Below are 26,249 nucleotides of genomic sequence, written 5' to 3' on the forward strand. Positions count from 1 at the left end.
CTTTTTTTGCTGAGTTTATTATCACACTAACTAGTAAGGTGGCTAGCAATTCGCCAACACCCCTGTCCCTTACCAACCATGGCACTGTTTTACTCAAGGAGCTTGCAAGAGCTGCCAAAGATAACAGTAACGGATGTATATCGTCTGGCTAAGACCAGTAGCAAAGCACCGACCTCCAAGTTGGAAAAAGGATTCAAACTTTGTCTCCAGTTACCTTTTCAACTATGAAGGTAAGTTTTGCCAATTTGCCTATCAGACCAGACAAGGACGTTTACTAAAAGCTGTAACGTAGTTTAAGACATGCATTTTATAGTAGCTAGCGAACATTTCTCATTATTTTTATTCCAAACTGTTTTGGAACAGGGACAAAGTGACGAGAGGTCAGCATAGGGGCTTGCTGCTACAGGTCCATGAGGAAAAATTAGAAACCACAGTTTGAGTGTAGGGTGAAAAGTCAGCTGTTTGTGACAGACTACATGCCAGTTACACAGTCAGAGATGAAGCCTAGTCTTAGACTAAGAAGTAACGGTCAATGGAGATCTGCATTAAGAGGCATTGCTTAGTCTAGGACTAGGCTTAACCCATATCTATGAAACCGTTCTTGGTGTAGTAATTGTTCAGTTGTCTTCCTTGCTGTTTATGTAAGCTCTTATGTTGGACGCATTAGATTTAATTTAAACAAGGGCATATACCCTTAATAGAAAAGTTTAAACCCGTATTGCTGTCATGAATATAGTGGCTGTTGCATGTTTCGCCAGTCACTTCTGTCTGCTGGTCGTGACACATGAGTGATTTTTATAGTCGAATAATTACATTTTTACATCATAGGTTGTACTTAAGCCCTAAGAACCCGTAACAATGCCACATCACTGTTCATGTGTTGCTGGCACTGCATTATGCAACCACTCAGTTGCATTACTATTCCAGTCGGCACACAATTCCCAGATGGGAACACCAGTCGTCCCACCTGTGCACAGCTGCACAGAGGCCTAGCAGCAGTGGCATAAGCCAAGAACTATGGCATGTTTTAATAGCTATACCACATAACATCATATGGTTATAATAACGTCATAATGCTAATAAATTATTTAATGAAAACATAAATTGTCTCATGATTAGATTTAGAATAGTGCCCCTATACTGTCTTTTTACAGGGTCTGCAACCTGGGCCCATAGGAAAAATGACCATCACCAAGCCCACCAAAAAGCGCATGGCAGGTGGAGGGATTAGGTGAGTATTACCTAGTCGCTGGTCATATTCTATTACACTTTGACTATATAAAATTATTTAATTTCAGGTGGTTTCAAGTACATTGTTTAGATTTGCTAACCACAGCGGCTGCTGTACACTACAGCACCCTTCTTGGAACACTCCTCGACCTCTCAGTTTTCCAGATAGAAGAGACATACAAGAGCTTTGACCCTCTATCCAAGCCATTGATCTGCAGCATAGGGATATCTGCTGAAAAGCAGATATCCCACTTTGGAAAGGTACAGGTGGGGAGCCTCCTGTCTTACCAGCAGCCTCCAATCACAACGTGACACAGTTCACCATAAGGAGACACCAGCATTCCCGTCACTGCCCCTAGATGGCAACTTTCAAGGCTGCACATTTGTGCTCAGTGAAGACCAGCTTCACATAGTCTCTTCAGGTGAGAGAATACAGAGATCCAGTGGTGTTCACTAATTAGAAGGGTGACTGGTACTAATGTGTACATGCAAAAGTTCTTAGGCAGGAAAAACTAAATAAACAAGGGAGAAGCTCCTTTATCTTTCAATTAATGAAAGAGAAACGAAACCAATCTCTGAAATTAATTAATTAAAAAGAATTCAGTTAATAATGTTTCTGTCCTCTTGTCCGTGTAAAAAAAAACTCTTTATAACATTTTGTTCAGAGTATAAGCAGAGGTGTTAATTAACAAATGGACTACAGGGTGTAAGACAATGGATGGTCACAGCAAAAAAAAAGTTAAGATGCATTGCAGTAATAGCTCATTGCTCCTTGGCCCATGCCTTCACAAGAGGCCCAAAACTGGGAGTTTTGTGAAAAGCCAAGCCACAGCCCAGATGCAGTTAATGCTTCCCATCGGTGACATGAGGATATTTTGGACATCGTAGTTATTCCACATCGAATGTACTGCTCCCTTCAGACGGCGAAGCCCACCATAAGGTTCAATGAAATCTTCATTTCCTAAATTTCAATAAAGATGCCGGAACAATTAACGTCATTAGCACTAACGTTAGCTAGATACTGGTAGCTAACATTGCTAGCTAAAGACACAATCGAATTACAAAAAACACTAACTGAACGGATAAACAGAATTTAAAACACGAATGATTTAAAAAAAGCTATAGAAATATGATTATAATATACTGTGGAAATGATAAAACGAACGATTTCGGGGCGACAGGAAGCTATGTATAGGGTAGGAAGTTGGACGGAAGTGGGCGTTGCTACGTTGTGCAAAAGTTCTGTTGTCTTGAAATCCACATGACGACACAAACAGCAAGTAACACGTAAGCTAGTTGCGTCATTACGGTTACGCAATGTTGTGGCAAATCTGGAGGGAAAAAATCAAGCAGCAAAGTTTTATCTGGCTAATAAATGGTGTCAGCGGAGGAAACACAGATTCGGAGGTTCGTTTCAGGACAACTCCGTGATTGTCCTGACCTAAGGTAAACTCCCCTTTGCAGTTCCTTTAGACGAAGTCAAATCATGCATTGAAATTCCTGCTAGCTTGTGGCAAAGGTTTAACATACCATTCCCGCTCTTGCGTGGTTGGCTTGCATGTTCCCCTGTTTGCCGTGTTTGTTCTCTAACGCCCAGGGCCCGGTTTAGTTATTAGAACCATAGTTAAATCTCGAGCTGATTCCCTAAACCATCTAAAGTTGCACTTAAACGCTCATTAATTACCGATTGCCTCAGACCACTTGAATGCCTCGTTCACAATACCCATAAGCACTATTCGTTATTTTTGAACGACTCTTTTTACTCACTGGAAAGTTGTTCTTTTTTTCTGAATGACTCGTTCATAAAAGGCGAGTCTGTATATACGTCTGTATTGAGGCCCCCGAAGGGCGCAGTGGTCTAAGCACCTCATCTCAGTGCCAGAGTTGGCACTACAGTCCCTGGTTCGAATCCAAGCTGTATCGCATCCGGCCGGGATTGGGAGTCCCATAGGGCTGCGCACAATTGGCCCAGCGTTGTCTTGGTTTGGCGGGGGTAGGCCCTCATTGTAAATAAGAATGTGTTCTTAACTGACTTGCCTAGTTACATTTTTTAAATTCACTCTGCAGAAGTCAGAGCATTTATACTTTGTGGAGCAGAGCTCTTGTGAAGAAAGTTGTCTTTCTGTGGATTTTATATGGTGGTTGGCAACCAACTTTAAGGTTAAGGTGCCTTATTTATTTTTTATTTAACTAGGTAAGTCAGTTAAGAACAAATTCTTATTTACAATGACGGCCTACCCCGGTCTAAACCCTACCCAATAATCTTGTCTCTCTAAGGAAATGAAATATATAATGAAATACTACATCCCCTGAAGATTTCCCCAGCACTACGTCATAATGTCAGTTTCCATTCTCTGTTTCATTGAAAATGTATCTATTTCATTCTCTTTTTTTCCCCCCCTTACTCTGTCTCCTAGCACATTGACTCTTGGCATCTTAAGAGGGCGGTATTTGGCATGTGTTGGCCGGGACTCACTAAACCAGGAGGACAGACAGTTGATGAAGAGAGTGGTAGAGGAGGAACTGCTGAGGATGCAGGTAAAGATGTTTGTGAGTAGATACGATTTTGTCAATCAATATATCTCCCTCAGACCTGGATCAAATAGGTAAGTAGTTGAATTAAACTCAATTTAGTTTGCCCAGTACCATGGAACAGTCTCAAAAGTGCAAACCTTCAGCCTAAATCAAGCAGATTGCAGGTACTTTCACATATAGCCTATGTCTGTAAGTATTTGTAAGTAAAGTTTGACATGTATTTGACCCAGAGCTGCTGTCCTGTCTTTCAGTTTGATGCCCCATAACCTTTGATAAAATATTTTCTTTCTCCATCGAGTACACACAGATCTGAAGTGATTGGGTGAAACGATGACCGCTACAGGTCTTGGGTGGTCAGAAGTGTGGAAGGAATAATTTTGAAGTACATTTCGTTCTTAAATACACTGAACAAAAATATAAACGCAACATGTCAAGTGTTGGTCCCATGTTTCATGAGCTGATTTTCCAGATGCACAAAAAGCGTGTACAACAGCTTTCCCGCCAATATCCAGCAACTTCACACAGCCAATGAAGATGAGTGGGACGACATTCCACAAGCCACAATCGACAGCCTGATCAATTCTGTCGCACTGCATGAGGCAAATGGTGATCACATCAGATACTGACTGGTTTTCTGATCCATGCACCTGACTTTGTATTTTTTAAATTTGTATTTAAAAACAAAAAAAATTGTAGGGTGTCTGTGATCAACAGATCTGTATTCCCAGCCATGTGAAATCCATAGATTAGGGCCTAATGAATTTACAGTGCATTCTGAAAGTATTCCCCTTGACTTGTTCCACAATTTGTTACGTTACAGCCTTATTCTAAAATGGATTGCATTTCCCCCCTCAATCTACACACAGTACCCCATATTGACAAAGCAAAAACAGGTTTTTAGAAATATTTGCACATTTTATCAAATAAAAAAAACTCACATTTACTTTAGCATTCAAACCCTTTACTCAGTACTTTGAATCGCCTTTAGCAGCAATTACAGCGTCAAGTATTCTTGGGTATGACAGTACAAGCTTGACACATTTGTATATGTGGAGTTTCTTCCCTTCTCTGCAGATCCTCTCAAGCCCTGTCAGGTTGGATGGGGAGCATCGCTGCACAGCTATTTTCAGGTCTCTCCCGATATGTTCAAGTCCGGGCTCTGGCTGGGCCACTCATGGCCATTCAGAGACATGTCTCGGCTGTGTGCTTAGGGTCATTGTCCTGTTGGAAGGTGAACCTTCGCCCCAGTCTTGTCCTGAGCGTTTCATCAAGGATCTCTCTGTACTTTGCGCCATTCATCTTTCCCTCGATCCTGACTAGTCTCGCTGCCACTGATAAAAAATCCCCACAGCATGATACTGCCACCACATGGTTCACCGTAGGCATGGTGCCAGGTTTCCTCCAGATGTGACACTTGGCATTCAGGCCTAAGCGTTCCATCTTGGTTTCATCAGACCAGAGAACCTTGTTTCTCATGGTCTGAGAGTCTTTGGTGCCTTTTAGCAAACTCCAAGCGGGCTGTCATGGGCGTTTTACTGAGGAGTGGCTTCCGTCTGGCCACTCTACCATAAAGGCCTGACTGGTGGAGTTTTTCAGAGATGGTTGTCCTTCTGGAAGGTACTCCCATCTCCACAGAGGAACTCTGGAGCTCTGTCAGTGACCATCGGGTTCTTGGTCACTTCCCTGCCCAAGGCCCTTCTCCACCGATTGCTCAGTTTGGCTGGGTGGCCAGCTCTAGGAAGAGTCTTGCCGGTTCCAAACTTCTTCAATTTAAGAATGATGGAGGCCACTGTGTTCTTGGAGACCTTAAATGCAGCAGACATTTTTTTTGTACCCTTCCCCAGATCTGTTCCTCAACACAATGCTGTCTCGGAGCTCTACGGACAATTCCTTTGACCTCAAAGCTTGGTTTGTGCACTGTCAACTATGGGACCTTTATATAGATGGGTGTGTGCCTTTCCAAATCATGTCCAATGAATTTACCACAGGTGGACTCAATCAAGTTGTAGAAACATCAAGGATAATCAATGAAAACAGGATGCATCTGAGCTCAATTTCTAGTCTCATAGCAAAGGGTCTGAATACTTATAAGCTATTTCTGTTTTTAAATTTTTTTTATAAATGTGCAAAAATAATGTCTTAACCTGTTTTTGCCTTTTCATTATGGGGTATTGTGTGTAGATTGAGGGAACATTTTTGTGGCTTTTTGTGTGTGAATTTTACCCCGTTTTCTCCCCAATTTCGTGGTATCCAATTGTTTAGTAGCTACTATCTTGTCTCATCGCTACAACTCCCGTACGGGCTCGGGAGAGACGAAGGTTGAAAGTCATGCGTCCTCCGATACCCAACCAAGCCGCACTGCTTCTTAACACAGCGCGCATCCAACCCGGAAGCCAGCCGCACCAATGTGACGGAGGAAACACTGTGCACCTGGCAACCTTGGTTAGCGCACACTGCGCCCGGCCCGCCACAGGAGTCGCTGGTGCGCGATGAGACAAGGATATCCCTACCGGCCAACGCTATCCCTATCCCGGGCGACGCTAGGCCAATTGTGCGTTGCCCCATGGACCTCCCGGTCGTGGCCTGGCCGCGAACCCAGAGTCTCTGGTGGCACAGCTGGCGCTGGGAGGCCGAGGGAACATTTTTTAAATCCATTTTTGAATAAGGCTGTAACGTAACAATGTGAAAAGTCAAGCGGTCCGACTTTCCGAATGCTCTGCATTTCAATTGACTGATTTCCTTATGAATTGTAACTCAGTTAAATCTTTAATTGTTGCGTTTTTATATTTTTGTTTAGTTTATTTCGGATGAGAAGTCACTACAGTTTTCCAGTCCCAATTACATTACATTCATGTTATTGCTCCTGGTAGGTGCATGCTGTCATGACAGTCCCGAGCTGTTGCATTTATCTCGATTCGAGCTGGTTTCGATTATAATCTGACCTGGGACCTCTGCCCCTCTCTCAGGACAGTGACAGCAGTGACAATGAAGCCATTATCAACGTTACCCCGATGCCTCTCCACAACAAACGGAAGAGGGGTGAGGAGGAGGAGAAAGGAGGCAGGACCAAAGCAGATGGATCCAAGGCAAAGAGATCTCGGCTTCAGTCGGCCCAATCAGGTCATTTCCAATAGTAGTGGCCCTTGGGTGAAATTCTCCTCACTTAAAACGGCACAGAACTGTTAAAAAAAATGTCTCCGTACTATTTATTTATATTAAGCTTTTTTTATAAATGTCTGAAAATGTATATTATCCAATAACTTGAGTTAGTGTGTTGCAACTTGTCCACAGCTCAACTGTGGTGCAGTCCCATCTATTTCAGTTTTTAATTATAGCGGTGCAATGAAAATGCTGCCCTTTGTCATAGTGAAAGCCCACAGTGTGTGCTGCGGTTCATATTGCTGGTCAAATATTAACTTGAGACACATTTATTCAGATTTGTGTGAACCATGCCTATTATGAAGTTGAGACTCATCCCATGATTTGTTTTAAAGAATTAAGACTTACCATATCTGTGATAGCCACGGTATTTTAAGCAATATTTTCTTAATCTAATTTGGACATTTTATTTCCTTTAACTATTTTAAGATTCCCCAGATTCTGGACTCGAGAGAGTGGGAAATGGAGAAAGGCAGATGGCGGAAGAAGAGGAGGGGAAGGACATGGGAAGTGTTGAGCAAGTTTCCCAAATCGGCACCAAGAAAAACAAAGGGGGACACACAGGAGTACACAATAGTGGGAAGACTGAAACTAGCTCAGAAAGTGATGTTGAGATCAAAACGGTGAATCTGAGGAAGAGAGAACATGACTCTGAAGTCGAGGAAGAAGATTTTGAGGAGAACAAAAAGAGGAAACGAGATGAAACCCACAAACAGGAAAAAGACCAAGTCAATTCAGAAAGTGACTCTGAAGAGGATAAAAAAAGAACGGGAGGAAAAGAAAATGTGGATGTGAAAGTGCAGAGCAAGTGTTTGAAAAGGAGGGAGAGTGGAAATGGGTTAAAGGAAAAACCATTGCAGAGAAGAGAAAGAGTGCAGGTTGTTGGGAGTGACTCGGAGCACATTGGAGAGGCTGAAGTAATGGCGCAGAAAGGGGTAAAAATACAAAGAAATGACAACGACTCCAGGTCAGAGAGTGAGGGAGAAAAGAATGACGGTGCCTCTTCAGAGGAAGCCAGCGGGGGAGAGGGTGAGTTATCAAGTGGTTGTGTTCATGAGCATGCATAATGTGTCCTAGTAAAGGCCCAAACATAGTGAAAAATCCAGGGATAGGATACCATTATGTAGCCCCAATGACAAGCGTTCAAGTAATGTACTATTTCCCCCTCCCTAAAGTAATTTTTCTTCTTTCTCAGATGAAACCGAAGAAGTGATGGCTAAGACGAAGGATGAGCCAGCCCAAGACTCTGGCTCATCCCTCCCATCATTGGAGGACGAACAGGAAAGTGAGGTCAGGCCAGAACAGGTGAAAAAGAGGAAGTCTGTGGCGAAGCGGCCAATAAAGGGTGAGGGCAGTGAGAGTGGATCCAAAGGTGGAAAGGTGAGGCCAGCGGCTTCTATGCCAACTCAAGCACACAGTAGGCACAGGTAGTTGCCAACACACTTTCACATTCGCAATGTACTTGGTTCAGACATGGTTCAAATACTGAAGTAGTTCTGAAGGTATTGGATCAATATAATATGCAGTATGATGAAATTACAAGGCAAGGTATATAGTTACTGCTATATTGCCCATGCGTCCCCAAATCCCTTCTGATCTATACAAAGTGTTGCCTGGAAACCCAACGTTGAATTGCATAGAATTCTTGGTTTTGGCCGAAGTTCACGTTTTGAATCAGGAAAGTTTCCCATCCTGACCTCTACAAGCCAGAATGTTTAATAAATAAAATTTTAACATTGATGTAATTATACTTTCCTGTGGATATATTGTCTCGCATTCCCTACCACCGAAAGGACCAACCGAATGAACAACCGGTAAAGTGTGTTAAAATATAATTTTATTCAACATTCTGGTTTGTAGGGGTTGTAAGAGGAAACTTGCCTGACTCAAACGCTAATTTCTGCCTGACGAAGAATTCTATACAATTTTATGTCTGGTTTCAAGGCAATATAAAGTGTAGAGGCAAGGGGCTCTTTCTGGAGTCGGCCTTAGATGGAACCCAAACTGGCTGCGCGCGTGTGCCATCGTGCATAAATTTATTTTGTCCCCATACACCAAACGCGGTCATGACACGCAGGTTAAAATATCAAAACAAACTCTGAACCAATTACTTTAATTTGGGGACAGGTCAAAAAGCATTAAACATGTATGGCAATTTAGCTTGCACTTGCTAGCTAATTTGTCCTATTTAGCTAGCTTGCTGTTGCTAGTTAATTTGTCCTGGGATATAAACATTGAGTTATTTTTCCTGAAATGCACAAGGTCCTCTACTCTGACAGTTAATCCACACACAAAACGGTCAACCGAATCGTTTCTTGTCATCTCTCCTCCTAGGCTTTTTAAATCTTTGAACTTATATGGTGATTGGCATCTACACTTTCATAGTATTACCACGACAACTGGCAAAACAGTGTGTCTTTCAATCACCCATGTGGGTAAAACCAATGAGGAGATGGCACGTGGGTACCTGCTTCTATAAACCAGTGAGGAGTTGGGAGAGTGATCTGCGTCAGAAATAGAAATTACTTCTATTTTAGCCCTTGGCAACGCAGATGCTCGTTGGCGCGCCCGAGCACTGTGGGTGCACAAATTTAGTAACATATTTTCCTACATTTATTTTGCAACGCGTGTGGTGTAGTCAGGGTATTAGCCTAATGTGCTCCATCCATGTAACATGAAGGACAACACGGCGGTAGCCAGGCTGAAGCGTTACATCGCCCTCTGTGGTGTGAGACGGAACTACAAGAAGCTCCTGGATGGCTGCTGCTCCATCAAGTCAAAGGTGGCTGTGCTGAAGAGGGAGCTTGAAGAACTGGGTGTCGAAGGTAATTGGGGGGCTTTGGCAATGAATTTGAATTCTCTTATTTGGTCCGTATGCCCTCGCTCACTCCACCAAATTGAAAATGTCAATTGACTTAATAGGTTGTACGCAATAGCTCCATGTAGCCTTTCAATTGGTTAAAGGGCTAATCCACTGTATTGTTTACACCTATGTGATGCTTTTAAAGTCCTGTTTATACCTAGCGCTAATATGTGTCCTTTGTCCTGATCTTGTCAACATTCTGATTGTGCACACATTTTGACATACACATGGTATAAAAATGTCTCTGTCCACTGTGCCGCATTGTTACCAGATTTCCAGGACCCTGCCTGTATGCATAATTGTTTTAATAATATATGTATTTAAAGACTCTTATTGATGTTTTAAGTCAATGGTGCCACCTGTCAATGATTTGAGGGTGAGATGATGATGATTTAAATGGCTTCACTGTCCAGATGCATCTACACTTGTAAGTATATCCAGACACGATGCGTGCCTGACTACCTCTGAATGTGATCAGATCTTCCTAATCACCATCGGATCACAATGCGTCTTTTAATCTACACCTATATAAAAACATTGGGGACAATCAGAATGTGGACAAGATTAGTACGAAGGACACATTAGCACCAGGTATAAACGGGGCTGATATCCGTGAGGTGGAGTGAGCCATGGTGGCATTGCTGGACAGTGGAAACTTGCTGGGGACTAATGGCTTCTGTCTCTCCCCCTCAGGCCAGCCTTCTATAGAGAAGTGTAAGAAAGCCAGACTTAAGAGAGAGGAGGCTCAGGAGTTGGCAGACCTAGATGTCTGCAACATCATAACTACACAAGGTGACATTTTCGCCCACTCCTTAATCAACTGCTTGCTTCTAGATCTTAGCTGATTGCATACCCTGACATTGCACTCTGATTGGCTAGGTGGATATTTTTCTGTTCTATTGCTTTAATAGTCTTATCTAATCTTCTCCATCTTTGTTTCAACTTTAGGTACAGGGAATACTTGTTGAAGCACAAACTGTAGATCTGAAATCAAAATGTAGATCAAATGAACAATAAAGTAAATAAAGGTTGGTTGTAAAAAATTAAACAAAATAGCAATAAACAGGGTGTCTGAGGGTCCTTAGTCTTAAATTCATTTCAGATTTTTAAAGGCTTTAAGTCTTAATGTCATCAATTTAGTTTTCAAAGGTCTTAACATGCGATGGAGATGACTACATTGTTTCTTACATTGTGCTGCTGCTTAATTGTTGCCACCATGCCCATTTTATTTGTTTAATTCAAATAATACTCGAGGTGCACTTTCAAGATGGAGAGCCCTCCACATGTGCACTTCTGTGTGTGCGAGTCTGGCCATTGCCAGAGGGGGGAAAGAGAAGAGATCAAGGTAGCCTATACAATTTGATAGACCACAACATTAACTAGAGTTGTCCTCTTACCAAATACATTTTGCTTACGTCGGTGATAAGGCTACACAATGTTCCTGCAGATTTTTTGGTGTTCTTAAACCATAATTTTTTTCAAACAGTAAGGTGCATTAACCTGCTTCCTGTAATGAAAGCATATGCCCCTATTTTGCTTCTCTCGCACTCCTTCTCCCCCTTTGCACACAGAGTAAAAGGAGAGTTGCAACTCTAGTTAATGTTGTAAATACTACCACCATTACTGTTAACGTACCAGCATTTACACCTGGTGCACATGACCGTAAGAGAGACTGACTAATGGGCCCCAATTGTGTGTTGTCTTTGACCGGTATAGTGTTTCATCAGTGATCATTTTTGTTTGCATGATTTTGAGTTGGGTTATGGCCTATTTAGTGTCACCATGTAAGTCTGTGAGTGTTCAGACTTATTCTTTGACAGGTGTTGCTCGCATTTTGTGAAAGGAGAACAATACATTGAACTAAGTCCTGCGCGTAAGCTATACATGAATATAGTGACACGATAGGAAAGATGGTTCAGAAACTTGGGAACCAAGCTCGAGTTATCAGTGTGGCACTGTCACCGGGACATGTTGAAATAATGTATCGTCACACGTAGAATAGAAACCTTCAGGCTTCTGTCATAACTGTCCATTTATTGGAAAGAAATTGACAATTTACAGGGAGCAGTTTGGAAAACTAATCCCGTCCGATTTGTCCTCTGGAATAACTAATCCTGTGCAAATAAGTCTTTGGTCACGTGTATGCGATGCATACATGTATGACGTAAAGAGAACAGGTTGAGGGAATAAGGAATGTTTTTCCTAAACAAATTAGGGATTTTGTTCACAGGACTTTTGAGTCAAATGGCTTTATGTTGCAGCTTCAGCAACACGGACAGAGCGATGATTGTTCTGTTGTGGTGAGACTGTTGTCTTTAAAAAATATATGTATATTTTTTTTAACAAAGCGCAGCAAGTCAGCCCGGCACAATCAAATCGATTGCTGGTTGGACTCACTCGTCATTTGTATGACTTAATTATTTAATCAAACCATGTGCTGAATGCATCAGACAAGCTCAGTGAATATAGTTGATTAGAAAGCATAGGATGTGTCAGTATATGAGGAAAATACACATGGAAAAATGTAGACCAATCGATTGGTTGAAATATTGTTTGCGGTGGGGGAAAACCCTAATTTGAGAAGATGCGGAGCGCGACATTTGCTGTGTATACATCAAGTAGCCTATATAGGCATACCAATGGAAAGTTTTTGTAGGACATTACATTTACTGTTCGGTCAATTGCATGGCTATCTAGCAACAATATCATATTTTAAAGTAAATACACACCTGTATTTGGGGAGTTTCTCCCATTCTTCTCTGCAGGTCCTCTCAAGCTATGTCCGGTTGGATGGGGAGCGTCGCTGTACAGCTATTTTCAGGTGTCTCCAGTGATCGGGTCCAAGCTCTGGCTTGGCCACTCAGAGGCTTGTCCCAAAGCCACTCCTGCATTGTCTTGGCTGTGTGCTTAGGGTCGTTGTCCTGTTGGAAGGTGAACCTTTGCCCCAGTCTGAGGTCCTGAGTGCTCTGGAGCAAGTTTTCATCAAGGATCTCTCTGTACTTTGCTCCGTTCATCTTTGCCTCGATACTGACTAGTCTCCCTGCCGTTGAAAAACATCTCCACGGCATGATGCTGCCACCATGCTGCACCGTAGAGATGGTGCCATGTTTCCTTCAGACGTGACGCTTGGCATTCAGGCCAAAGTGTTCCATCTTGGTTTCATCAGACCAGAGAATCTTGTTTCTCATGGTCTGAGATTATTTTGGTGCCTTTTGTTAAACTCCAAGCGGGCTGTCATGTGCATTTTACTGAGGAGTGGCTTCTGTCTGGCCACTCTACCATAAAGGTTTGATTGGTGGAGTGCTGCAGAGATAGCTCTTCCATCTCCACAGAGGAACTCTGCAGCTCTGTCAGAGTGACCATCGGGTTCTTGGTCAACTCCCTGACCAAGGCCCTTCTCCCCAGATTGCTCAATTTGGCCAGGCGGCCAGCTCTAGGAAAAGTCTTGGCGGTTCCAAACTTCTTCCATTTAAGAATGGAGGACACTGTTCTTGGGGACCTTCAATGCTGCATACATTTTTTTAGTACCCTTCCCCAGATCTGTGCCTCGACACAATCCTGTCTCGGAGCTCTACGGACAATTCCTTCGACCTCATGGCTTTGTTTTTCCTCTGACACGCACTGTCAAGTATGGGACCTTTTATATAGACAGGTGTGCCTTTCCAAATCATGTCCAATTATTTGAATTTACCACAGGTAATGTACTGTACTTAGTTACATATGTGAAAATCAGTCAATTGAAGTAAATAAACGAGGCCCTAACCTATGGATTTCACATGACAGGGAATGCAGATATGCATCTGTTGGTCAAACACCTTATACAAAATTGGGCCTCATAACGGGCTTCAGGTTCTGGTCACTGTATTTTTGTGCATTCAAATTGCCATTGATAAAATGCAATAATGTTCGTTGTCTGTAGCTTATCCGTCACCATGGGGAACTCTGTTCACAACATTGACATCCACAAACTTCTCGCTCACATGATGCTACACACATGGTCTGCGGTTTTGTGTCCGGTTGGACATACTGCCGAATTCTCTAAAATGACATTGGAGGCGGATTATGGTAGAAAAATTAACATTCAATTTTCTGACAACTTTGGTGGACATCTCTGCTGTCAGCATGCCAATTGCGTTCTCCCTAAATTTGAGACATCTGTGGCATTGTGTCTCAATTGCATATTTTAGTGGCCTTAGTGTCCCCAGCACGAGGTGCACCTATCATGACAATTTTGTCACATGCGCTAAATACAGCAGGTGTAGACCTTACTGTGAAATGCTTACTTACAAGTCCTTAACCAACAATGCAGTTCATGAAATAGAGTTCAGAAAATATTTACTAAATTAACTGAAATAAAAAAGTAACACCGTAACAAGGCTATATACATGGGTACAGGTTAGTTGAGGCAATTTGTACATGTAGGTAGGTGTAAAGTGACTGCATAGATAATAAACGGCGAGTAGCAGCAGTGTAAAAACAAAGGGGTGGGGGGTGTCGTCAATGTAAATAGTTTGGTTGGCCATTAGATTAATTGTTCAGCAGTCTCATGGCTTAGGGGTAGGAGCTATTAAGGAGATTTTTGGAACTGGACTTGGCGCCCCGGTACCGCTTGCTGTGTGGAAGCAGAGAGAACCGTGTATGACTGGGTGGCTGAAGTCTTCAACAATTTTTTTGGGCCTCTCTCATACTCAGCCTAGTATATAGGTACTGGATGGCAGGAAGCTTGGCCCCAGTGATGTACTGGGCCATATGCACTACCCTCTTTATTGCCTTGCAGTCAGATGCTGAGCAGTTGCCATACCAGGCGGTGATGCAACCAGTCAGGGCTCCCGAGTGACACAGCAGTCTAAAGGCAATGCATCTCAGTGTAGGTGGTGTCACTACAGTCCCTTGTTTGATTCCTGTATCACATACGGCTGTGATTGGGACACGAGGTCCCATAGGGTGGCGTACAATTCGCCCAGCGTCGTCTGGGTTTCATAGGCTGTCATTGTAAATAAGAATTTGTTCTTAACTGACTTGCCTAGTTAAAGGTTGAATTTTTTTAATTTTAAATGCTCTCAATGGTGCAGCTGTACAACTTTTTGAGCATCTGGGGACCAATGCCCCATCTTCTGTTTCCTGAGGGGGAAAGGTGTTGTCATGCCCTCTTCATGACTGTCTTGGTGTGTTTGGACCATAATAGTTTGTTGATGTAGACGCCAAGGAATTTAAATCTCTCGACCCGTTCCATTACAGACCCTCTGTGAATGGGGGTGTGTTCATCCCTCCTTTTCCTGTAGTTCACGATCAGCTTCTTTGTCTTGCTCACGTTGAGGGAGAGGTTGTTGTCCTGGCATCACACCCATCAGGGCTACCACCGTTGTGTCGTCAGTAAACTTAATGATGATGGTGTTGTAGTCATGCTTGGCCACGCAGTTGTGAGTGAACAGGGAGTACAGGAGGGGACTAAGCACACAGCCCTGAGGGGCCCCTGTGTTGAGGATCGGCGTGGCAGATGATGTTGCCTACCCTTAACACCTGGAGGCGTCCTTTCAGGAAGTCAAGGATCCAGTTGCAGAGGCAGTTGTTTAGTCCCAGGGTCCGTAGCTTAGTGATGAGCTTTGTGGGCACTATGGTGTTGAATGCTGAGCTGTACAGCATTCTCAGCATTCTCACGTACGTGTTCCTTTTGTCCAGGTGGGAAAGGGCAGTGTGGAGTGCGATTGAGATTGCGTCATCTGTGGATCTGTTGGGAATTGGAGTTGGTCTAGGCTGTCCGGAAGGATGGTGTTGATGTGAGCCATGACCAGCCTTTCAAAACACTTCATAGCTACTGGCTGGAGTCATTTAGGCAGGTTATTCGCCGCCTTGGGCACAGGGACTATGGGGGTTTGCTTAAAATATTTACCTTAGGTATTACAGACTTGGTCAGGGAGAGGTTGAAAATGTCAGTGAAGACACTTGCCAATTGGTCCACGCATGCTTGGAGTTCACGTCCTGGTTATCCGTATGGCACCGCGGCCTTGTGAATGTTGACCTGTTTAAAGGTCTTGCTCACATTGGCTACGAAAGGCGTGATCACAGGGATGTAAACAAATTTGTGCACAAATTGAGAGAAGTGTTTTGTGCGTAATGAAACATGGGACCAACACCTTTACATGTTGCGTTTTTATATTTTTGTTCAGTGTAGATGACCAGCAGGGTCAAATAATAATCACATTGGTTGTAGAGGGTGCAATTATTATTTTTTTTAACTAGCCAAGTCAGTTTAAGAACAAATTCTTATTTACAATGACGGCCTACCCGGATGACACTGGGACACACCCAATCATGACTGGGTGTGATATAGCCTGGATTCGAACCAGGGTCTGTAGTGACGCCTCTAGCAATGAGGTGCAGCGCCTTAGACCGTTGCGCCACTCGGGAGCCCCTACATGTCAGCACCTCAGGAGTACATATCAGTTGGCTTTTCATAGCCGAGCATTCAGAGGTGGAGACAGCAGGTGCGGAAGGGAGAGGTCCTGTGAACAGGTCGAGGTCAGGGAGCAGTTTGTTTTATTGACAATCCTCCGCTAGTCCTCACAGATTGGGCAACAGATATATTGCTAAGCTTTTATTGTTGATCTCTGGTAATGTGCGACCAAACTCTGGGCTGTGAGATACCATGAAATCTCTACCGAGTCACCTTTGATTTTTAATACAGAGCATTTTTTTTTGACAACTTGTTACTATATAAATGCAGTCAAAGAGAACCTAAACAACCCTGCCAAGTTCTGGAAGATTATCAAATCAGTGTAGGGTTCTAATGTAACCAATTCCATACCCAGCATTTGGAAATCAGCTTATGTCCTCCCACTGCTATTAGGGTGGAGATCCCTCAGATAATAATAACTATCGTCCTATCTCTAAACACCCTATCCTGGCCAAAGTCTATGAATCCCTAGTGAACTCGGTTAAACTTCTTAATTGAAAAGAACATACTGAGCGGGGTTCAGTCTGGCTTTAGATCGGGGCACAGCACCACAACTGCAGCTATGGCAGTGGCAAAATACATCATTAATGCACTTGATAAAAAGCAACATTGTGCTGCGCTGTTTGGATTTATCAAAGGCCTTTGATTCAGTTGACCATGAATTGTTGCTAGCTAGACTCGGAAACGTTGGTCTCAGTGAAGGGGCAGTAAGTTCCTAAACCAATTATCTTTCTGATGTGTGCGTATATACTGACAAGCACAAGTCTAGCTTTCTTGATTAATAGAGGTGTGCCCCAGGGTTCCATTTTAGCTCCTGTGTTATCGATTTTTATTTTTGTATTAATGATTTGGGAAATGGGATGCAACCAGCAAAGTTACATCTACAGTACCTTGCGAAAGTATTCGGCCCCCTTGAACTTTGCGACCTTTTGCCACATTTCAGGCTTCAAACATGAAGATATAAAACTGTATTTTTTTGTGAAGAATCAACAACAAGTGGGACACAATCATGAAGTGGAACGACATTTATTGGATATTTCAAACTTTTTTAACAAATCAAAAACTGAAAAATTGGGCATGCAAAATTATTCAGCCCCTTTACTTTCAGTGCAGCAAACTCTCTCCAGAAGTTCAGTGAGGATCTCTGAATGATCCAATGTTGACCTAAATGACTAATGATGATAAATACAATCCACCTGTGTGTAATCAAGTCTCCGTATAAATGCACCTGCACTGTGATAGTCTCAGAGGTCCGTTAAAAGCGCAGAGAGCATCCTTGTTCTTCATGAACACACCAGGCAGGTCCGAGATACTGTTGTGAAGAAGTTTAAAGCCGGATTTGGATACAAAAAGATTTCCCAAGCTTTAAACATCCCAAGGAGCACTGTGCAAGCGATAATATTGAAATGGAAGGAGTATCAGACCACTGCAAATCTACCAAGACCTGGCCGTCCCTCTAAACTTTCAGCTCATACAAGGAGAAGACTGATCAGAGATGCAGCCAAGAGGCCCATGATCACTCTGGATGAACTGCAGAGATCTACAGCTGAGGTGGGAGACTCTGTCCATAGGACAACAATCAGTCGTATATTGCACAAATCTGGCCTTTATGGAAGAGTGGCAAGAAGAAAGCCATTTCTTAAAGATATCCATAAAAAGTGTCGTTTAAAGTTTGCCACAAGCCACCTGGGAGACGCACCAAACATGTGGAAGAAGGTGCTCTGGTCAGATGAAACCAAAATTGAACTTTTTGGCAACAATGCAAAATGTTATGTTTGGCGTAAAAGCAACACACCATCCCCACTGTCAAACGTGGTGGCAGCATCATGGTTTGGGCCTGCTTTTCTTCAGCAGGGACAGGGAAGATGGTTAAAATTGATGGGAAGATGGATGGAGCCAAATACAGGACCATTCTGGAAGAACCTGATGGAGTCTGCAAAAGACCTGAGACTGGGACGGAGATTTGTCTTCCAACAAGACAATGATCCAAAACATAAATCAAAATCTACAATGGAATGGTTCAAAAATAAACATATCCAGGTGTTAGAATGGCCAAGTCAAAGTCCAGACCTGAATCCAATCGAGAATCTGTGGAAAGAACTGAAAACTGCTGTTCACAAATGCTCTCCATCCAACCTCACTGAGCTCGAGCTGTTTTGCAAGGAGGAATGGGAAAAAATGTCAGTCTCTCGATGTGCAAAACTGATAGAGACATACCCCAAGCGACTTACAGCTGTAATCGCAGCAAAAGGTGGCGCTACAAAGTATTAACTTAAGGGGGCTGAATAATTTTGCACGCCCAATTTTTCAGTTTTTGATTTGTTAAAGTTTGAAATATCCAATAAATGTCGTTCCACTTCATGATTGTGTCCCACTTGTTGTTGATTCTTCACAAAAAATACAGTTTTATATCTTTATGTTTGAAGCCTGAAATGTCGCAAAGTTCAAGGGGGCCGAATACTTTCGCAAGGCACTGTATATACAGTCATACACTGCTCAAAAAAATAAAGGGAACACTTAAACAACACAATGTAACTCCAAGTCAATCACACTTCTGTGAAATCAAACTGTCCACTTAGGAAGCAACACTGATTGACAATACATTTCACATGCTGTTGTGCAAATGGAATAGACAACAGGTGGAAATTATAGGTAATTATCAAGACACCCCCAATAAAGGAGCGGTTCTGCAGGTGGTGACCACAGAACACTTCTCAGTTCCTATGCTTCCTGGCTGATGTTTTGGTCACTTTTGAATGCTGGCGGTGCTTTCACTCTAGTGGTAGCATGAGACGGAGTCTACAACCCACACAAGTGGCTCAGGTAGTGCAGCTCATCCAGGATGGCACATCAATGCGAGCTGTGGCAAGAAGGTTTGCTGTGTCTGTCAGCGTAATGTCCAGAGCATGGAGGCGCTACCAGGAGACAGGCCAGTACATCAGGAGACGTGGAGGAGGCCGTAGGAGGGCAACAACCCAGCAGCAGGACCGCTACCTCTGCCTTTGTGCAAGGAGGAGCAGGAGGAGCACTGCCAGAGCCCTGCAAAATGACCTTCAGCAGGCCACAAATGTGCATGTGTCTGCTCAAACGGTCAGAAACAGACTCCATGAGGGTGGTATGAGGGCCCGACGTCCACAGGTGGGGGTTGTGCTTACAGCCCAACACCGTGCAGGACGTTTGGCATTTGCCAGAGAACACCAAGATTGGCAAATTCGCCACTGGCGCCCTGTGCTCTTCACAGATGAAAGCAGGTTCACACTGAGCACATGTGACAGAGTCTCTGGAGACGCCGTGGAGAACTTTCTGCTGCCTGCAACATCCTCCAGCATGACCGGTTTGGCGGTGGGTCAGTCATGGTGTGGGGTGGCATTTCTTTGGGGGGGCCGCACAGCCCTCCATGTGCTCGCCAGAGGTAGCCTGACTGCCATTAGGTACCGAGATGAGATCCTCAGACCCCTTGTGAGACCATATGCTGGTGCGGTTGGCCCTGGGTTCCTCCTAATGCAATACAATGCTAGACCTCATGTGGCTGGAGTGTGTCAGCAGTTCCTGCAAGAGGAAGGCATTGATGCTATGGACTGGCCCGCCCGTTCCCCAGACTTGAATCCAATTGAGCACATCTGCGACATGTCTCGCTCCATCCACAAACGCCACGGGGAGGCCACACACACTACTGAGCCTCATTTTGACTCGTTTTAAGGACATTGCATCAAAGTTGGATCAGTGTTGTTTTCCACTTTTAATTTTGAGTGTGACTCCAAATCCAGACCTCCATGGGTTGATAAATTTGATTTCCAGTGATAATTTTTGTGTGATTTTGTTGTCAGCACATTCAACTATGTAAAGAAAAAAGTATTTAATAAGAATATTTCATTCATTCAGATCTAGGATGTGTTATTTTAGTGTTCCCTGTATTTTTTTGAGCAGTGTATATTCATGTGCTCCTTCTCTGGTTCAGGCTGTTGACAAGCTCCAGACTGCTTTTCAGTCACTGCAGGCCTCCCTTTATGTACTTTTACCAGAGCTAGAACTCTGCCAGAGAACGTTAGCATTGTCACATCTGGTGATTTGAAAAAGTGGCATCCTACAAATACCTAGGCATTTGGTTGGATGACAAGTTGTCCTTCAAAGTTCATGTGGATAGTCTTGTGACAGAGCTTAAATTGAAATTGGGTTTCTATTTTCGTAATGAGGCTTGCTTCCTACTTATGGCTAGAAAGAGGCTTGTCCAGGACACTTTTTTCTTTCTGTAATTGATTATGGTGGCACAGCGGAGAAGTTACGGTGGGATTCAAGATGGTCAGTGATCTGTTTGTTGACTAGGCTTTCGAAGACCTTAGATAGGCAGGGCAGGATGGATATAGGTCTGTAGCAGTTTGGGTCCCTCCCCCTTTGAAGAGGGGGATGAATGCGGCAGCTTTTTCAATCCTTGAGGATCTCAGACGATATGAAAGAGAGGTTGAACACGCTGGTAATAGGGGTTGCGACAATGGCGGCGGATAGTTTCAGAAATAGAGGGTCCAGATTGTCAAGACCAGCTGATTTGTACGGGTCCAGGTTTTGCAGCTCTTTCAGAACATCTGCTATCTGGATTTGGGTAAAGAAGAAGCTGGGAGGCTTGGGTGAATAGCTGCGCGGGGGGGGGGGGGGGGGGGGGGGGGGGGGGGCTGTTGGCCGAGGTAGGAGTAGCCAGGAGGAAGGCATGGCCAGCTGTTGAGAAATGCTTGTTGAAGTTATCGATTATCATGGCTTTTTCAGTGGTGACCGTGTTACCTAGCCTCAGTGCAGTGGGCAGCTGGGAGGAGGTGCTCTTGTTCTCCATGGACTTTACAGTGTCCCATAACTTTTTTTGAGTTCGAGCTACAGGATGCAAATTTCTGCTTGAAAAAGCTGGCCTTTGCTTTCCTGACTGACTGCGTGTATTGGTTCCTGATTTCCCTGAACAGTTGCATATCGCGGGAACTATTTGACGCTATTGCAGTCCGCCACAGGATGCTTTTATGGTGGTCGAGGGCAGTCAGGTCTGGAGTGAACCAAGGGCTATATCTGTTCTTAGTTCTGCATTTTTTTGAACGGAGCATGCTTATCTAAGATGGTGAGGAAGTTACTTTTAAAGAATGACCAGGCATCCTCAACTGACGGGATGAGGTCAATATCCTTCCAGCATACCCGGGTCAGGCCTGCTCGCAGAAGTGTTTTAGGGAGCGTTTGACAGTGATGAGGGGTGGTCGTTTGACTGCGGACCCGTAGCGGATGCAGGCAATGAGGCAGTAATCGCTGAGATCCTGATTGAAGACAGCGGAGGTGTATTTGGAGGGCCAGTTGGTCAGGATAACGTCTATGAGGGTGTCATTGTTTACAGATTTAGGGTTGTACCTGGTGGGTTCCTTGATGATTTGTGTGAGATTGAGGGCATCTAGCTTAGATTGTAGGACTGCCGGGGTGTTAAGCAAATCCCAGTTTAGGTCACCTAACAGAACAAACTCTGAAGCTAGATGGGGGGGCGATCAATTCACAAATGGTGTCCAGGGCACAGCTGGGAGCTGAGGGGGGTCGGTAGCAGGCGGCAACAGTGAGAGACTTATTTCTGGAGAGAGTCATTTTTAAAATTAGTAGTTTGAACTGTTTGGGTATGGACCTGGAAAGTATGATATTACTTTGCAGGCTATCTCTGCAGTAGACTGCAACTCCGCCCCCTTCGGCAGTTCTATCTTGACAGAAAATGTTATAGTTGGGTATGGAAATCTCAGAATTTTTGGTGGCCCTCCTAAGCCAGGATTCAGACACTGCAAGGACATCAGGGTTGGCAGAGTGTGCTAAAGCAGTGAGTAAAACAAACTTAGGGAGGAGGATTCTGATGTTGAGATGCATGAAACCAAGGCTTTTTCGATCACAGAAGTCAACAAATGAGGGTGCCTGGGGACATGCAGGGCCTGGGTTTACCTCCACATCACCCGCGGAACAAAGGAGGAGTAGTATGAGGGTGCGGCTAAAGGCTATTAAAACTGGTCGCCTAGAGCGTTGGGGACAAAGAATAAAAGGAGCAGATTCCTGGGCATGGTAGAATATATTTAGGGCATAATGCGCAGACGGGTATGGTGGGGTGCGGGTACAGCGGAGGTAAGCCCAGGCACTGGGTGATGATAAGAGAGGTTGTATCTCTGGACATGCTGGTTGTAATGGGTGAGGTCACCGCATGTGTGGGAGGTGGGACAAAGGAGGTATCAGAGGTATGAAGAGTGGAACTAGGGGGTCCATTGGAAACTAAAACAATGATAACTAACCTGAACAACAGTATACAAGGCATATTGACATTTGAGAGAGACATACAACGAAGCATAAAGTAATTGCAGGTGTTGATTGGGAGAGCTAGCTAAAACAACAGCTAACACAACAACAGCAGGTAAAATGGCGATGACTAGGCAGAGAGGGTCAGATTAACTACACACAGAGCCTGAGTTCGCGGCTGGGGCCGACAGATAAAAAAATAAACAGAATGGAGTACCGTGATTAATAGACAGTCCAGCAGGCATCATCTATGTGGCCAAGTGATCATAGTGTCCAGAGGGCAGCAGTAGATGGAACAGGGGAGCCGCCACTACGCTAGCACTCGGGCGACACGGCGTTTAAAGTTAGTAGTGTCTGCTCCGACGGCGGTCGGATGAAGGCACAGCGGATGGAGTATTCGTCGGCAGACCAGTCGTGGTGGTGCGACGGGGTGCCGTGTCGACAGAGAAGCCAGATGGCAAAAGAGGTATTGTAGAATTTAGTTTGCTAGCCGGGAGATACGCCTGGCTCACGGCTAACTGGTGCTAGCTTCGTGGCAGTGGCGTTAGCCACTATAGCCAATCGGTAGCAGCGGTGAACCGGTGCCAAGGTCCAGAGTTTACAGCAAGGATCCGGTGGAGTATTGGGCCCTAGCCGTGTATGAGTGGGGTTCGGGTGAACAGCTGAGTAGGCCGGGATAGCTTCGATGCCACGGTGAGTGCAAACTAGCTGTGAGCTAGCTAGCTGCAAGCTGTGCGCTAGCTAGCTGCAAGCTAGCCGTGAAGATCAGACACGGAAGGAATCCGGCGTTGTTGTGGAGAGACAGTCCGATACTGGTAGACTGCCGAGTATTATCCAGGCTAAAAACGGGGCTGGTATCTGTGCAGAAGGTAAAAGCTAACAGTGGCTAACAATGACTAATAAATAGCTTGCAGCTAATTAGCTGGTTAGCTTCTGGAGGTTCTAGAATGTGTTCTAAAGTTTAAAAATGTTAAAATAATAGCGATACCGTATCACATTGGGTGAGGCAGGTTACCGGAAGGTATAATAAAAGTAAAAATCGAAAGGAGATTGAAAATAAAGTTTAAATATAAATACGAAAAATACAAAAATACACGAGACACGAACAAAACACGTCTTCACTGCTACGCCGTCAAGTGCTGTATATTTTACTTTAAGGCTTTGTTTTCAGTGGTATCGTTATGGTATTGAGTATCATTATAGCTGGTATTGGTATCGAAGCCAAAATTCTTAGTTTATGATCTAGCTAATGATTTAGCCAATTGGAGTAGCCTAAGCAAAATGCAGATGGGCAACCTCATACTTCAGCCATCTATAGCCTAGCCACTATGCTATTACATCCGTTAGGCTACAGGAGAATGCTCATTGCTAAAATAGCACACCTGCCTGAGGCTATAGCCTTTGACGTAAGAGCCATCCCTAAACACATGGGAATATTAGCAGGTGTGTGGCACGCAGACCTCAATGTTTATTAAATTGTATTCAAAATGGCATTCAAGATCTTAAGTCTCTTAAATTCTACTTCATGGAACCTGCAGATACCCTGAATAAAATCAGATGCTATAGGCCATGCAAAAATGGGTCTCTAAACAGGATTTAAAAACCTCAGTGGTATCTGCCTCTCTTACTGGACAGGGTAAATTACCTCTGATATAATGACACCGCTGCTAACTACTAACTCAACAAATCAATGTGTCACTTTGTCTATTAATGAAGACAAAGTAGTAGGGTAAAACCAAAAATGGTCACATTGATGGACGTACTAATTGATAAATTAACTACTAATGTTCTCCCTCTCTCAGGTCGTCCAAAGCGGAGAGGGGTGTCCATATGGCAGCAACAGTCCTCCCCTCCATCCTCTGCTTATAAGCGTGCAGTCAACTCAAGCTCAGACAGTGAAGAGGACAGTCACGCAGGCAGGGGGCGCAAGAGAGCCACAGACTGGAGTAATCTGCAGGGGATCATCAGTGATGACGCAGACAGCAACTGACAGGCTTTGCTCTTCTGGTCAGGAGGATCAAGTTGCCTCCAGACTAGAAGTCTTCACAGGTCCAAAAAAGTTGGACCGGTACCGAAATGGACCTTGGGCTTTCCCACCCGGACCCGATATGCATAAAACATTCTAGACCCGTTCCTGGTCGGCTCCACACCCGATCCGAATGAGAAAAGCAACAGAAAAGTATTATTTTTTTAAGCTACTTTATTCTGGAAAAGAACCCGACCGAGTATTTGGGTACAGATGGGTCCGTGAAGACCTTCACTTTTGCATTTTCCTCTACACTATGGAAGCTTAGTTGCTGGTTGTTTTACTGCCCATTTTAGCTTAATGTTGTCTGTATGGTTCTCAGATACACATGATTAAGGCCTAGATTCAATCAGACCAGCAATGGAAAACACTTGCATAGCAGATGTTTTGGTGGTGTCAGAGATGGAACTGTGTTTGTGCTGTCAAATCTGTGAGCAGCTGCTGTTGCAGTCATTGTCACAAAGCCACTGGTATTAAAGTTCACAATGAGGCTATATAGAAATAATTACACTCAAATTGAAAATCATTAACGAAATAATGAGGATTTCTATCATCCTAATCGAGGTGTAGATTACATCTCACATTCCAGTGTTCGAACTTGTAAACAAGGCTGAATGGGATTTCTGTTATGAGCGACTCCGTGCAGCCAATGGCAATGTCCACATTAGGTGTAAATGTTTGGAGCCACTTGTGGATTTGACAACTTTAAAACAGTTCGACCTCTGACACCACTTGCTTTCTAAAGCGGATCTGATTGAATAGAGCCCTAAATCAGTTTCTTCCCTCATTAAAACACTTAGTTGTAGGCTAAACAAACCTTTGCAATATAAGCTTTTGTCTTAATTACTTCAGTGTTGCCATGTACAAAGAAAAAAGGTATATTCTTGTATATAGGTACGCAAATATGACTTTTCCTTCTATTGCCGTACAGTTTGAGACACGTTAGGTTAGCTGTTGAGTCAAGTGTGTGATTTATATTACTATTAGTGCTGTGTTCTGTTCCATTTAAGTCATGATTCAATAAAGCTTTAGATTTGTATAAATGGTAAGCGTGTTGTCCTTTTCATTGATCAAATAAGGTTGACACTGGTTGCATTTCAATTTGAACATTCTCAGATTTTAGGACACTAGCACCACCCTGCCCTTAAATTCCCATATTCAAATCCCCTAATCAAATCAGTGACTTCGCTTCACAATCCATTTGAGATACTTTTGGATTATTATTTGGACATGATGTGCGAATAATGCTAATATCGTTATGACTTGAATGGGATTCTTGCCACAAATGCTAAAACATTAGCATTTGGAAACGGTGCCAGGGAAATGAAACCAAAGCATCGATTGCTGTCCAACCTTGCCCATAGCCAGGGGTGTTTACATTCCACTGATTCTGTTTGGATTTATTTATGTCCCACCACATTCCGTTTGCTTTTGTCCAAGAAACGTTTTGCAACAGACTTGGCGGAATGACAATACCCGTGTTTACAGGGTAAAGAAATCAAAATGTATTTTTATTTGGGTGGCCTAACCCTTTAATCTAAGCCTAAAAGTTGAGAGAATGTGTCAGACTAAGAGATCCAAATAACTCATTTTTAAGAGGCTTAACATCGAGGCTAACTGTATATGTTTAGTTAATATTTAAACAAAATACACAAACCACCTTGAGTACAGTGGAACGCAGATCAACAATAGAT

The 26,249-nt window shown here is 43.7% G+C and overlaps 1 protein-coding gene across 5 annotated transcripts; it reads left to right on the plus strand.

Annotated features, from left to right (window-relative positions):
* The first annotated feature begins 2,436 nt into the window (after positions 1-2,436).
* LOC139420888 (HIRA interacting protein 3) lies at positions 2,437-25,598 on the plus strand. Of its 5 annotated transcripts, none has more exons than XM_071171281.1 (8): positions 2,437-2,676; positions 3,648-3,768; positions 6,732-6,885; positions 7,354-7,953; positions 8,120-8,304; positions 9,605-9,749; positions 10,481-10,579; positions 24,332-25,598. In XM_071171281.1, the coding sequence occupies exons 1-8, from the start codon at positions 2,606-2,608 to the stop codon at positions 24,517-24,519; spliced, it is 1,563 nt and encodes a 520-aa protein (XP_071027382.1). In that variant the 5' UTR covers positions 2,437-2,605; the 3' UTR covers positions 24,520-25,598. The 5 variants fall into 5 exon arrangements, with proteins under 5 accessions (XP_071027382.1, XP_071027380.1, XP_071027381.1 ...); XM_071171279.1 differs by having other exon boundaries at positions 2,479-2,676; positions 3,648-3,780; XM_071171280.1 differs by having other exon boundaries at positions 2,489-2,676; positions 3,648-3,780; positions 7,363-7,953.
* Positions 25,599-26,249: the final 651 nt, after the last annotated feature.

Source organism: Oncorhynchus clarkii, chromosome 12 (genome assembly GCF_045791955.1).
Source record: "Oncorhynchus clarkii lewisi isolate Uvic-CL-2024 chromosome 12, UVic_Ocla_1.0, whole genome shotgun sequence".
Classification (NCBI taxonomy): Eukaryota; Metazoa; Chordata; class Actinopteri; order Salmoniformes; family Salmonidae; genus Oncorhynchus; species Oncorhynchus clarkii.